This window comes from Hakea prostrata, chromosome 5 (assembly GCF_041222555.1).
Source record: "Hakea prostrata isolate BN-2017 chromosome 5, UWA_Hpros_2, whole genome shotgun sequence".
Classification (NCBI taxonomy): domain Eukaryota; kingdom Viridiplantae; phylum Streptophyta; class Magnoliopsida; order Proteales; family Proteaceae; genus Hakea; species Hakea prostrata.
Window position 1 is genome coordinate 51,487,772 of NC_142604.1, and position 15,435 is coordinate 51,503,206.

The 15,435-nt window shown below is 38.8% G+C and overlaps 1 protein-coding gene across 1 annotated transcript in view; it reads left to right on the forward strand.

Moving 5' to 3' along the window:
* Positions 1–8,699: 8,699 nt before the first annotated feature.
* The window catches only part of LOC149016452 (ATP-dependent 6-phosphofructokinase 5, chloroplastic-like), a 39,575-nt gene continuing 32,839 nt past the window's right edge, over positions 8,700–15,435 (forward strand). Inside the window, exons 1-3 of the mRNA XM_089154574.1 lie at positions 8,700–9,151; positions 9,519–9,609; positions 14,862–14,935. Of these exons, the coding sequence (XP_089010700.1) occupies positions 8,859–9,151; positions 9,519–9,609; positions 14,862–14,935 (458 nt within the window). The 5' untranslated portion in view covers positions 8,700–8,858. The remainder of the gene's footprint in view (positions 9,152–9,518; positions 9,610–14,861; positions 14,936–15,435) is intronic.

The following is a 15,435-nucleotide window of genomic DNA, read 5'->3' on the forward strand; positions in this document are numbered from 1 at the left end:
AATTCATTTAGATTGTTGTGTATCTTTTACAATTTCAAAGCTACGGTCTGCGAGAAAATGACAATCACAGTAGAGGGTGGGGCTGGTAGAATTTTCGTGGAGGTCGAGGAAGAAGATGGGGAAAGAGAGAATTGCATCACTCATTTGAGTTTTAATAATTTGAGGAATGTTTTAGTCACTACTCACTACCAAGGTACGATATCTCCGCGTTTATGAAAAGAGCTCAATATCTCGTTAATGGGTTTAAGTTTACACTATACAGTTCCACTTAAGGCTAGAATTTGCTTCAAATTGCTCCACCATCCCTCTTCGTTTAATATTTACCACGTGGTCGTTTGTTTGTTTCCTCTTTTATTTATTTAATTTTTTTTTTTACACGCCGCACCACTTGCTCCTGCAGCTGAGGAAAAGGTAGATGAACCCACGACCACGCTGAAAAGAGAAGGAAGTTGCTACTCAGTAGAAACAGATTAATTTGCTTTGATATAGTGTTGGGGTTTGTTTGATCAACTTTTGTGGCAATAAGGAAGTTGCTGCTTAGTAGAAACAGATTAATTTGCTTTGATATAGTGTTGGGGTTTGTTTAATCAACGTTTGTGGCAATATTCGTTGAAATTTCGGCGATAAAATGTTCCATGACCACTCCACCCATACAATTTAAAAAATTTACGGTCATATCTTTGGATTTTGGATTTTATCAATAGGTAAATTGAAATTTTACAAAAAAGGGAAAATTGGGTAGAGTAAGATTTTTATATTTTTTGATTAGTGCAGAGTAAGAATTAAGCAAGGTGAGACATCTTGTCGGGATATCGTCTTTCTTCGATTGTAGGTTGTAGAAATCGATGAGTCGGTGAGATTTTGCCGACATATTGAGGAGGTGTAAACCCTACAGACATCAATTTTTAAGTAAAGTTTGACAACCAGCGAAACGTGCAACAGCCAAAATGAAGAAGTGGCTGTAGACATAGTTTTAGCAACAATGTGTAGTGCAGGGTGTGATCTCAACAACTTGAGCAAGAAGAAGAGGATGAGGCAGAGGCGGTTATTGATTCCAGCAATTTTCGCTTGTATCTAGTCAGTTTGCCATCGATTTTCTGACGATATATGCAATAAATCGATTTTGCCCCCATTTTCACTCTTCATCGAATCGAGCTAGATTTTACTAGTATGTTTTTCATGGAATTAAGCCCTATTTAAGTTTTTCCTTTTTAGTTTTTTTTTTTGGTAGGAAGGCCCTATTTAAGTGTGAGCTATGAGTCTCCTTTTTTATTAAAAGAAAAAGGTCGTGAACTCAAAAGTATTATAAAATAATATGATTAATGTGGTTGATTTAAGCCCACAAACCTTTGTTTATATTTTGTTGCTCGAAAGAGAAAACCTTCATTCATATATAATATGCTTAATTCTAACTCTCTATATTGACTGGCTACGGTTTTAATGGCCGAACGCCCCCAAGAAGATATAATAAATATTGACCCACCTTGCTACCAAGGATTAATCTCATGGGGTAGGAATATTGACTCAACTTGCTCGTTATGTCAGTCGGTAGGAGAGTTGCATGCTCATATCTTCTTCTCTTGTCCTTTTTCGTTTGGCGTCTAGGAGCCATCTCATGATCCTTCATGGACTCAAGGATCCTGACCCTCTCTCGTGGGGAGACATTTTGCAATGGTGCATTGAGCATTTCGGGACCCGTGCTCGAATGATGTGAGATGATTCAACTTTGTTACCATGATTTACTTTTTGTGGCAGGAAATGAATAATCGTACATTTTAGCAGGATTCTCGGAATGACATCGAAATCTTTTATTTAGTGGCTAAGGTTACCGATACTTTGCAGCTATTAGTGGAGGATGCTTACCGCGGCCATTATTTTCAGTGGGGTATTCCTTCTTTGCGGCAAGGTGTCCATTATTGGCTACCACCCCTGGGGTTGCCCAGTGCCCCCCGCTGGGGGGCGGCTGGCGGGTGGTCCTGGGGCGGGGGGCGGGGGGCCGGGTGCCCGGCGCCCCGCCCCTGGGGGTTCCTTGTTTAGGATATTCTTCACTTGAGATCTTTGTTTCAAGAGTGTATTTTGGTACATGGAGCTAGGGAGATTAATAGGTGCGCGGATTATTTAACCGGATTGGCAACGCCAAGCCAAGAAATTTTGTTGGATCTTCTTTCTTTGCCTGCTTAGCTCTCTCAATATGTTGTAGAAGAACCTAATCCTGTATTATTGTATATATTATATTTATTTCTATTAATATAAAGTCTCATTTTCTCCAATATATATATATAATAAATAAATAAATAAAAATGAATGGTTCAAACATGGACCATTAAAGATCCCAACAGCCGGGACACAATGGCACACATGGCCCCACGTACGGTAAGACATTGTAGAAAAAGTCAAACAATCAAAAAACCTTTTCCACTTTCACGTTTTGCCAATTTGGTTGGAAATTTAGAGGAGGTTCTTATGTAGGGTTATTCTAATAGTAAGACCATTGCCTCTTAGTAAAGAGGTCGTGAGTTTGACTCTTGTCGAGACATCCGTAATATTCGCATTCTTTGTATATAATATAAAAATTGTCTTTTTACCAAAAAAAATTTGAAATGTTACTTAGCACGCAATATACTATACCTAACTCATCGACGATTAGAGAGATGATATGAATTTGAGGGAGGAAAATCAAACAAAGCCTACCAAATTGCCTTATGAATTGGTCTTTGAAATAGGTCAGGGACATAGAGATCTGCATTGTTCCGAAAGGCTGTGACCGAAGTGCGATCGTGTAGAACATAAGTTCTGTATTGACTGAGATGAACTACTCTTGTCTAATCACCATCTCAACGTATGAAAATACTAATGGTATCCCTATCTTTGTCCAAAGGGCACTCTCCAGCACTGGAATTGCTTTCAATCACGTCCTTACGGGTAAAGTTCCTTGTGGAAACCTCACATTGTTGCATCATGCAGATAATCAGATTTCAGGTTCATTGTCATCTTTATTGGGCGGTGGTGGCGGTGGGTGATTTCTAGCAAGGGGAAAGTGGGGGTGGTGTGGTGGCTTACGACAAGGTGCAAGAAGTAGATGAGTGAATGGAGAATCCCTTCACCCACCTAAGGATTGGTATGTAAGATAATTTGGTCATCATGCTACACTTAAGGGCATTATGGTTATTTCAATTTTACATTTTGAATTAATTTACAGTATCAAGCCCATTTTCTAAGAGTGAGTAACCAATAATTTTGGAATTAGGTCACCTAATATTTGACAGCTAATGGGAGTGGCTAAAGTTTCACCCCACTTAAGTGGGCCATGAGTGAAGAACTCTTTTTTCTTTTCTTTTTTCATATGATAATGGAAATATAAATAAGCAAAATATAGTTTTTATTTCACTTAAAAAATGCAGGAATAAGAGAATTTGAAAAAAGCCTAAAGATAGCTAAACCCATGAAATATCTCTTGACCGTGGTGCTTGGAGGAAGGATGTATGTGGGAAATACTTTTCCTTAATACTTTTTTTTAAAGGCAGATTTTCCCTTAATACACAATGCCCATAAAGATTCTGGGTTATGCAACATATGTTAAGCTTGTCTTGCTAACAATGCATGGTTTTAAAATGTGTAAGCCTAAAAATCCAAGACCAACATCCTTATTGTGTGTGTACAATTTATCCCATCTTACCTAGTTGAAACTAGCTTTTCTCTCATTACTTCACTAAATTGCCTAACTTACTCATGTAAGTGGTTTGTGACCTCTTCTAGTGGTAGAAGTTTAACATTGTGAATATATTGAATGTGACTTTTTGAATTGTTACCCCCATAGCTATCATAGTCACATGGTATCCAAAAAAGGAAGGAAAAAAGAAGAAAAAAAATGCTATCATAGTCACATGAAGAAAGGCTTAGTATATCTAAAGATCACATGATTCCTGGGCCATCAAAGGCTAAAGGAGCTCAATCAAAAGTAAAAATAAAAATAAAAAAGCCAAAATCCAAGATAATGCAACTTTATCTTCTATCCCAAGGGGGAAAAGAAAATCCCAAAAGGTCATGTCATTGATTATTTTTGTGAGAACTAGAAAATTATACTCGTGTGATAGTAGAGGAAAGAAAAGTATTATGTACAAAACCAGATGGCGGAGATTGTCGCCAAATTCGACTAAGTTGGAAGTTCTTAGCACCACGGGCTAGGAAGTCAGCATGACCGTTACAACCCCTAGGCGAACACAAACATATTCAAGAGAATGAGAGCAACAGAGGGTGTCCTAGACTAAGCCATAACTTGACCAATCGACATCGACGGTCTAGCCATTTTAAGCCTTGAAGGCAGTGAGACAATCGAAAAAGAAGACAACCTGAGTAATACGAACGTCGAAAATAGCAAATAGATAGTCTTGAATGGCCTCAAGTTTCATCACAAGAGCGGATAGACCACATTAGAACTTTGGTTGTGCTAGCACAAAACGTCCTATAGGACTCCGATGAACAGAACTTCTACCAATGTGTTTTGAAGCAAGATCCCAAGCGACATCGAAAAATACTCTGAAACAAGTCCGAAGAAGAGTGAAGCCTTCAGTGCTGAAAATATGAGAATCCGATCAATGAGAAAAAGGCGACAAGTTTGGATTTGATCTAGATAAATGTGGATTGCTCCATTGTATTTCATTATGTAACATATATAACAATGCCATAGTGTTAGAGAAAAAGAAGGTTGCTGACCCTCAAATGGAAGTTTATTCTGATAGACCCAAATAATGCAACAAAGTAAACTGTTCAAAGAGAATACATGTGGTAGTATATATGATGATTGAAATTATTTGCTAAGAAGTCTAGCCAATCATGAATAGCAATACCAAAAAAATAATAATAATAATAATAAAATGCAGAAGTATCAATGTATAAAGGGAACGCTCTCCAACAAGCATATGCAAAGTCAAAACGAAATAAAACATGGGAGACAGTTTCTACATCAGATGCACACTGTAAGCAAATTGGAGAAGGGTTGTTGTTCCTATCAAAGAGGGATTGCTGTTCAAGTTGAGGAAAGAGCTTTTCTGAAGGTATCACCTATGAACGGAGTAATGAGATTCAATATCAAAGGAAAGATTAGCCCTCGGTACATTGGACCTTATGAGATAGTTGAAAAGATTGGACTGGTTGCATACCGATTAGCCTTACCTTCATGGTTAGCCGGTGTGCATGATATGTTCCACGTATCAATGCTATGTCAATGTGTGGAAAATACTACGCATCTCCTCCAATGAGAACCAAAGGTCTAGGTGCAAACCTTATCTATGACGAAGAACCAACCTAGATCTTGTATAGGAAAAAAAGCAGGTTGTAGAACAGAACCATACCATTGGTAAATATCAAGTGGAAGAACCATACCCTAGAGGAGGCTTCTTGGGAGAAAGAAGATGAGATAAGATCAAAATCTCCCATATTTTTGGAAACCCAGGTATGCTTCCAATTTAGATGATGAAATTTCTTTTAAAGAGGGGAGGATATGAAATCCCCTAAAATCCTAACTCGGAATTCCTTATTGTAGGTTAAAAAACTCGGAGTGTGGGAAGAAGGCAACTATGGAACTAATGGAATTAGATAGAGATAATACTGAGTTGGGAATTCTATCTAAGTTTGGGAGGAGATCTAACTCGGACCTTGACGAACTAGGTAGATGGATCAAGTATACTATGATGACATGTGTAGAAGGTCCTAAAAATCAAGTAGGAACCTTCTATAGTATAGAATAGGAAGTACGGCAGAACTTTAGCTTTCAGGGCCTTGATTTTGTTCCTAGAACAAAAGTTCCAGCAGTTGGTCAAAGAAAAAAAGGGCAATTTTGGAAATTTGATTTTTGAAGCCCTATTTAATGTGTTTTTGTTCTAAGATGTGTCATTATGATTTGAAGCCATTAGAGAACGTCAGAGCTCATCAGAGAATAGTCCTCGAAGGTGAAAGAGGTGTAACATTTGACAAAGTTCTCGAACAGTGATTTGCTTTCTTAAAGGTTAGTATTCATCTTCATTGTTTTAGTCCTTTATATGTTGTTCCTCCTCGCGCCTGTTGAGCTCTAGTTATTGCACTTTTTGCCCTTTTACTCTGTGATCCCCCCTCCGCTCTCCGTTCTTTCGGTCGTTTCGGGGCCTTTGTTCGGGTTTTCTTCTTTTGCTTTGTTTGTGTCTCTTCGTCTGTTCTGCTTTTTCGTTTTCTGTTTTTGGGGTGTTTAACCCATCGAGCCTCGCTTTGAGTCTTGTTTGTCTCGGGCGGTTGTTGCTGTCCCCTGTCGCTGCCCTTGCTTGTCCCCTGTTTCCTTTTCAATGTCGCCTTTAGGGTTATTTCTACTTTTCCTGTTAATAGACTTTTTGGGGCGTGCTTCTCTTTGACTTACTTATGTTTGAATCATAGTAGGTGACTTTCACTTGCACATAGCCTTGTTCTTTCTTGGTTGTTGTGACTTGTTTATTTTTTACATGCTCTGTTTTGGTGTGTCTATGTTTTGAATTACATTGTAGTATTATGGTGCTCTTAATATATGAATCAACATGTGACTTTATAGACTTAGATTGAGTTATGAACTGAGAATGTGATTGACCTTCTTGCCCGTGTGTGAGTTGTGTTGTGGTGGATCCTATTTGGGTGTTTCTGTCTTAGGACATTAATGGAGGTGGTATGGGCCACAATCCTCTAATGCCCCTCGACACTTTTCACAATTACTAGATGCCATAACTAGGAAGTCTAGACCTCTTATCCAGGATCTCTAGCCGGTACCACTGTGAGTACTAGAGTGCGGACCTCCCGTTAGGCTGGCATTCTATCTTAATGCGTGTCTACCATTAGAGAGTAACATCCGTTAGAGTATAGTTGCATTCTTGCTTCCGGTCTCATGTCATATTGTACTATGTGATGTATTCATTTGGACTGTGATATTGGTTATTTGTTTGTGAGCTACTTGCTAAGTTCTTTTGAGTTCACCTTTCAAGGAATTTGTTGGTTTAGACTTTGCTGCAGATCCAAATGTTATGGAAATTCAAGAATACGAGACAACGACTGATCCATATAGTGCACAAGATTTTGGGGACTATGATATTCATGGTGAGGAATGTTCTTGTCTCAACTGCGTGTACCGGAATTAGTTCGACTCATGAGTTAATTTAGATTGTTTATGGTAAGGAGATTTTTGAATTTTGAAACTATATTTTACTTAAGCACACATACTTGATGTAACACTCAGGAAATCTTGACTTTTCTTTATTCATTATAGTTGTTTATTTTTGTTTTGTCATCACTTCCACACTCGGATTTGATTTTGAGATCCTTGTTACTTGATATATTTTTTTTATTAATATTATGACATTGATTATTTTTGCTCATGATTGGTCTATTGTGTGGAATAATTGATGATTATATGAGATCTGATCTATATGACTATGGATCATTTGTCTAGGTATTCTGGTGAATGGATACCGGCTAGGTGGATGTAATACTCCATCTCTCTTTCGCCAATAAGACTTTATTAAATGAGTGAAGATCGCGAAACCCAAGGCCCCCTTTCTTTTTAGACTAACACAAGATATCCCATTTAATATAATGGATTTCAGAAAGTTTCAATTTTCCCACCAGAAACTCCAAATTAACCAGAATAATTTATTACACGTCTTTGAGGAAATTTAATATAATATATGTCAATATCGTAGTAGTTGCTGCTTTGATGATAATTTCCTTCTCAGCTAGAGAGAGAAGTTTTTCTTTCCATGCATGATCAACTTTCATACGTGAACCCAAAAGTGTAATTAAATAATATAATTAATGTGGCTGACTTCTTTTAAGAATACAATGAAAGTGAAACATATTTTTGAATATTCACAAAATAAATCAAAAGAGGGACTCTAGTGAGACCTAAGTAGATAAAAACAGATCCCTTCCCACACCACCCCCTATATTCCCAAAATTTTCTCTCCGAATCCACCTAACACGGCCATCCTAGCTAATCTATATTAGGTGGGACCACGAGAGAAAAATTTTGAGGGGACTGGAGTAGTTGGGTAGAGGATCTGAATTCTTAATGGACTCCCATCCTTGTATAAAATTGCATAATGATCCAAACCCGTTCCACCAACCTTTGTTTAGAGTTCGGATTAGCGATCCCGATGAGAGACGTTGTCGGCTCCGCCTAACCACACTTAGTGGGATCCACTTTTAGTTTTTTTTTATCGTGGGACCCACGATTTTGTGGTCTGGAGAGCTCCCGAGAGGGAGGGGATCGGGATTCCTTTGTTTATACCTGTTTTGTGCGAACCTTCGTTTATTTTGACCGTCTATGGTTTCATCGCCCAAAAATACGGACCACTAAAGATCCCAAGGGCCGGGCCACAATGGCCCACATAGGCCCCACGTACTGTACGACATTGTAGTAAAGTCAAACAATCAAAAAGAATATGCGAATATCGACGTTTCCCACTTTCACGTTTTACCCTACCCATCTGGTTGGAAATTCAGAGCCGCTACTTAACACGCGACATACTACACCTAACCCATCGATGACTGGAGAGATGATGCCAATCTAACGGAGGAAAATCAAACAAAGTGTACCAGATTCCCCTTTTGAGCCGGTCATTGAAACGGGTCACGGAAATAGTGGTGGCTTCTCTCTGGTCTGGTTAAGTCAACATCGTTGGAAAGCAGTTTTAATTTTTAAACTTCTTTCCACACTTCTCGTTTCGTCTACCACAACACTTTCAGAACAGCCAGTTGGGCCAAACTTCCTGCTTCAATTCAACTGAAGATCTCTGCTCTCTCTGTAATTCTTCGAGTTCTCAAGGAGGATTGAGAGAGAGAGAGAGAGAGATTGGCTTTTTGTTTTGATGGAATCAATTTCATCGCCGATCGGCGTGAAATTTGTTGCTTCATCAGTAAAGAAGCCTTGTTGTACTGTCGGATTTGCTGGTTCTGTTGTACCGAGATTAAGGAATTTTGATAGAATTTGCAAGACTAACCGTGTTTTTTCGGAGAAGAAGAATCCAGCAATCGATTTCAGTGATCCTGACTGGAAAATCAAGTTTCAGGAGGATTTCGAGAAGCGATTCAACATTCCTCATCTAACTGACTCCTTTGATGACATTGTTCCCATTCCATCTACCTTTTGCCTAAGGAGCAGGTTTTCTCCTCCTTCTCTCATCTTTTCCTTCTAGAGTTGACTGAATTTTTTCCATTTGAAAATTCCATATTGCTGAGCGATTGTGTGCATCAGAGTAAGCAGTTTTTGTTTCTTTGTCTAGTTATTGCGATAGAGGTCGGTTTTTCTGGTTTGGACTTTAAATTACCTTAAATATTAGCTCGAATCTTTATGAATGGAAAACAAAGACGTGCAGCAAAGTTAGCTTGACTTCATGGTGAAGACCTCCCAGAAAAATTGTCTTTTTAGTGCAGAGACTTTTGTTATCAAACTAAAATTTCCATCTCTGAGAACTGTGCACAATTGTTTCTCTCTGAATCGCTTGTTTTGATGTCTTTCCATCTTTTAGGCCACCTGTGAGCGAGGATTTTGCAGACGGATACCCATCAGATGAGAAATGGCATGGATACATAAACAATAATGATAGAGTGCTTCTTAAGGTACAATCCCTCCTCCCTTGTGTCTTTGTTATAGGTTTCTTTGAGGATTTTAAAATGTGCATTACATGAAGTACCAGTTTCCCTCCGGTATAAATACAGTATGCGTATACTGTTTCGATGTTCATATCAAGGTAACAGTGAGCTAATATTCAAGGCCCTGGAGTGCATTGCTCCTATCTGGCAGTTTCTATAGAGGTGGATGAAAGATTTCCATTCATCATGAGGTTCAGTGAAACTTAGTCGTTATATAAAAGCACACAAAACTTTATGACATAGCAATATTGCCTTGATTGAGAAAATGGAATATTTATGACATGGCATCTAGGACACTTTCAATCCAAATCTTACTCTTTCTTCCTCTCTTTCTTTTTTTTTTTTTTTTTTGGGGGTTGTTTTGTGAAGGAGAAATTACCATGCAAAATGTAGTTATAAACGTTCACTTAACAATAAAGTGCAATACTTTGTCAAGTATACATCAAATCCTGTCAAAGTCACCGAGATCCATGAAAGGTTACAAAATCAGAAATTTTAATTGAACTTCAGGAAATTATACCCTGAATCATCGCAAAGTAAGGTAGTGATGCTCTAAAAAGATTAATGCCTGTTGAAATACCATCACACCCTTCTGCAGCACTAAGGTTCATTTAGGATAAACATTGATCTATTTCATTATACATCCCTCAATTGGAAAATCCTACCTGAAATCATATATGAATCAACATCAAATGCTTTACCACTTTACAAGACTAGCAGGCCTCGTTTCTATTTTTTGGCATTTCGGCAAATGAAATTCAAACAAACCAGATTGGATATAACTTTGGCCATTTTCCACTTTTCTATGAATATAGGGATCAAGGACTCCGTCTGTTATGCCCTGTGGGTGTTTAAGAAACCACTCTTTGGACAATGTGATCGTCAGTTATCATCATGTTGCAGCTTGATCTCCACCATACAGTAGACATTGTGTGTGTGTGTGTGGGGGGGGGTGTAATTAGGTTAGTGAACCTGGTTGGTGTATCATAAGTGCTCACAAACACTTACTATATCAAGTGGAAGTGCAGGTGAGGTTGCTTCCTAGCTGTTGGCCAGGTTCATATTTGAACAGTTACTTGCTAGCATTGCAAGGCATGGTCTTACTAGGGTGATGTAAACCCCAAATCTAGGGTTTATCTTCATGATCAGTTCAGTGAACCAGCAGTAATGTCTAATGTCAGGGTTTTACAGCCCTGCAGTTATGAGGTAGGGCTGCTTTTGATTGATTCTAGGGTTGGGAATAGGATAAACAAGGTTCGAGTATTAGTTGGAGGCTAGGGTCTAAAGAAATTCAAATCGGATCCTTGCCGTAATTTTATTTCAGATTTGAATCTCCAAGTTTAGGGTTTCAGAAAATTGCGGTTTCTTCAATATTAGAGTTTCCAAGGGGTGGCTGGGTTAGGGTTAAGGCTGAAGATAAACGAGGGGTAGGGGATGACAATTCTAAAAGTAACCACATTTTAGTTGAAGGGTTTGAAACATCTAAGAAGGCCACGGATTCTAGAGTTTTGGGAATACGGGTCAGCAATCTAGACTAGGGGTTGGTTGGTCTGATTGGGCTGAAACTGAGAGGGAAGGTTACTGGGGTTGGCAGGATGAGGTTCCTAAAGTTTGGGACAGATTTAATGGTTGGATTGCCGTAGATCTAACCTTGAATTTTAGGTCTTTTGAGAAGTTTGAAAGTTCTAGAAAAATCCAGGAAAAATGAAAAAGGATATGGGGACTAGGCTTCAGGGAAGAAGAAGGGATTCAGCCTTTTCGAGTTTTAAAGGGATGGTAGGCCTAAGGTTGGGATTGAAAACTAGGGAAGGGGAGGCGGAAGAGGCTTCCTAAAGGCATTGGGATATGGGAGAGGAGAAGGGTGAGACCTAGGGTTTAGGATTTGGGGAAGAACTATCGCTGCTGTGGGATAGGGGGAATAAGGAAGAAGAATGGTTATGAAGAGAAGAAGAAAGGAGAAAGGTAGGTGATGTAACCCAACTCCAGGGTTACAGTTTCTTGAAATAATACTCTAATGTTAGGGTTATCCCAGAATCTTCCAGCAACCGATCACCAAAATGTTATGGGTTGATTTAAAATAAAAGGAATACTTGTCGAAATGGATATGGTTTGCTAGGGAAAAATTAGAGTTCACTAAATTCGCATGGGTAGGGTTTGAATATGGTTTGGTTTGACAACACTAACAGATGGATAAGGGGAGAGTTAGGGTTTTAATAAGCTCCTATGGGATTTGAGATACCCAAAATGAATATGGGAAAGCTCAATTAACAAAACCTGGATTGGTTGGGATAACTTGGGAATAGGGTAAAATTAGGGTGGATGGATCTTGGGCAAGCTTCCTTGGATTTTTTCCTTTTCCTTTTCCTTTTATTTATTTTATTTTATGTTTTATGTTTTCCCACAAGTCAGAAAAGAGGGAGAGTGGGAGCTGAGAGGGAAAGAGAGGGGGGGGGGGACGCTACAAGGTGTGGGAGGGTTGGGGGATGGGTCTAGGGAGATCCTAGGGGATAAGGGAGGGGATCTAAGGGGCTGGCAGGGGTGGGAAATAGGAATTAGGGGGCTGCGAAGGGATAGGATGGGCTCCTAGGGTGTGCGCAATAGAGAGAAGGGGAGGGAAGGGCTGCAATGGGTGTGGGGTGAAGGGGAAGGGGGCTGGGGGTATGTAATTGTAGAGACTGCTGGAGATGAGGATAACTGCTGGTTCTGGAAGAAAGATTGCTGCACTTGGAACCAAGAAACTAAGAATCCACTGTGGCCTCCCAAGAAGGCCATGACTTAATTTCCACAAGAGTTCTTCAATTCTTTATTCAATACAGATTGTCTTTACGATGAAAAGAATAGCTTATTTATAGCCGTACACCAAGAAAGAAAGAATCTAACTCTAATTGGGAAACTGACTTAGACTCAACTGGGACTTAGAAACTAAGCAGCTAGGGATCCCTTTATAAGTTAGGATACCCTTTACAATTAAATAACAGCCACATAAAATAAAAGATCTTGACTTGAAATAAAGAACCTAATTTCCATAAAGAGTCCTACTTAAAAGAAAGACTCCTTATGATACTAGAACTCAACTACTAACTCAAACTAGGACTTCAAGACATGATCGGACTCAGAAAACTAAAATCGAATTTCTGAAAATAAAATCAACAGCTAATTAGGGCTACCAAATGACCAATTGCACCTTTTTGGGTTCGGTCAGCCCTTGGTGCATCACCTTGTTGGGGGCCTCGGGGCCCTCACTAGGGTTTTGGCTAGTGGGAGAGCCCTTGTTCACATCAGTAGGGGTTGGGGGTGGGATTACACTTACTTTTAGGAGAGAAAGGGATGTAGAAGCACTTGAATAACAGCAGCCGTAGGCTTCCTTCCTCAGGAAACCCAGACTCCAATATTCACATTCAATTCTCAGTTTATTCAATAATCAAACTCGTCCTCTTTACAAGCTAGGGGCTATATTTATAGCCTTACATGAATGGACTCATTATAGTACTCAACATTAGAGGGAAAAAAAAAAAAAAAAAAAACAAAAAAAAAAAAAAAAAAAAAAAAAAAAAAAAGAAACTAAAAAAAAAAAAAAGCAAACACATAAGGACTTCTAATTTAAGAAGGAATCCCATTTAAGATAGGACTCCAACTTAGAAACCCAAACAAAGAGGGACTTCTACTTGGGACTCCCACACTACTAAGGACTCTCACTTGTCTCTTTTGGGATGATTTAAATTCCAAAACAAGAGTAGGAGTGGACTCCTTGTAAAAATTGGAATACAACTAAGGGAATCCCTCTCTAATTGGGACTCTTCAATAGCTTGACCAAAACAAATCTAAACTTCAAAGTAAAATTAGAACTAGTTTCCCAATATAATTTGGGCTACTACTAGAGGAATCCCTCTCTAATTAGAAATCCTAGCTAGACTAGGACTCTTTTATAGCAAGGATGGACTCAAATAACAGACAAGGATAGACTTGGACTTCTAACAAGATTTTGATTTTGGCTAAGATCAAATTGGGTTGGACTAGGGGTTACCCAAAATGAGAAATATGCCCTTATGTTGGCCGAATTTCCTTGGTTTTTTGGCTGGGCCCTAGGGTATTGGAAACCTCCTTCAGCCTTCTTTGTGTGGTCCTGGATCCGGCTCACATCATAGGGTCCGATTTGATCTATATTGCTCTTTCTTGATGACATTTATGTCATATTAAGGGAGTAGAATACTAGAACCAATTGTTGTGTCCACTTAATTGGCAAACCGCAACTACTCTTAGATTGTATAATCTTTTCGATTTTCCGTCTTGATTTCTATCATCCATCAATTGCATAAAGATATGCGGTCAGTTTTAGGTAAATAGATTGATACTAGGCCCAAATTTTCTAATTCTAAGGAACTATTAATCCAGATTGGTGTGGAATAGTTGACATAGTGGGAAAGGCCAAGGTTGACTTTCTATAATAGAGTAGATTGATGTTGGCAAATCATCGAATGGATGGACCTAGCTAGCACAATCCATAGGCAAAAAGTCCTAGAGTACTATGATTTTTTATTGATCTTGATCCACAACGTCCACTGGTTGGATAAGGAGCACTCAGGTTGAATCTAGTGTAACTAAACCAGCTAGTTTGTTTGCTTTAGTCATGTAATAAGGTTTAGTATTATGTTGTGACCTGAATTTTTGTACCCGACTTTGAAGATGGACCTGCACTGACATAGCTTGGTGGGCAACCCGAATGACCTGTTTTTGGAGATCTGTGATGGAAGCGGAGGGCCCATCACTGATCTTGGTCTATGGTGGGGGTGCGGGGGCCCCACACTGTATGGTACGACCTAACCCGATGAATCGACTAGTTCACCCGGTTAGAGTTTATATATGTACCTTATGTTTGCTTACCAGATTATTGAGAGATTTGGAGATTTTTTGATTTAGGATTTTGGGTGAGAGTTCCTATAATGCCATTCTTGGCAATTGGTTGTGAAATCTCCGTTGTTTCTCTCTTCTACATGGTGAAAACCTCTTCCTCTTTGCCCGTGGATGTAGAACACTGCAATGGTGTGTGAACTATGTTAAATCTCTGTGTGTTTTCGCTTTCTTTTTGTTTCAAATTGTAATTTCATGGTTTTTGTTTTAACGTTTACAATATCAGTTGTAATGCTAGAATTGATCTGTTTTATTTTCTATATTTTCGATTCTGTTTCTTATTTTTTTATCCTTCTTGCCAATCTTGTCAGACCATAGACTACTCCTCTCCTACATCTGCTGGTGCTGAATGCATTGATCCTAATTGTACCTGGGTGGAGCAGTGGTATGTGTATTACTCAACTGAATGAAGATTTAGTAGTTCCAAACAAAACATGGATAATACTGTTAGAAAATTTTATTTTACTTAGGGAGCTTGATTTCTTAATGTTTGGGTTGCAGGATATGAATTTTTTTTTCTATGAAGGGTTAGAATATCTGTAATCGGTTCCAGTTTATATTTAGCTTTAGGAAATTAATCTTGAGCTAATGTATTGGTTTATGCAGACATGAAACACTAGGTGCTATTTTTGCAAATTGATTTTCTCCTGAAAATCAAATACAACAACAACAACAATAACAAGCCTTATCCCAAGTAAATGGGGCTGGCTAGATGGATTCTTGCCTTCCAATCAGCTCTGTTTGAGGCCATATGAGATACTAGGCGTAAGCTATACATATCCTTTCTCACCACTTCTCTTAAGGTTATCTTAGGTCTACCTCTAATTCTTCTAATTCCTTCAATCAAATAAATTTGGGAATCCATTTCTTTCCATACTTCTTTCT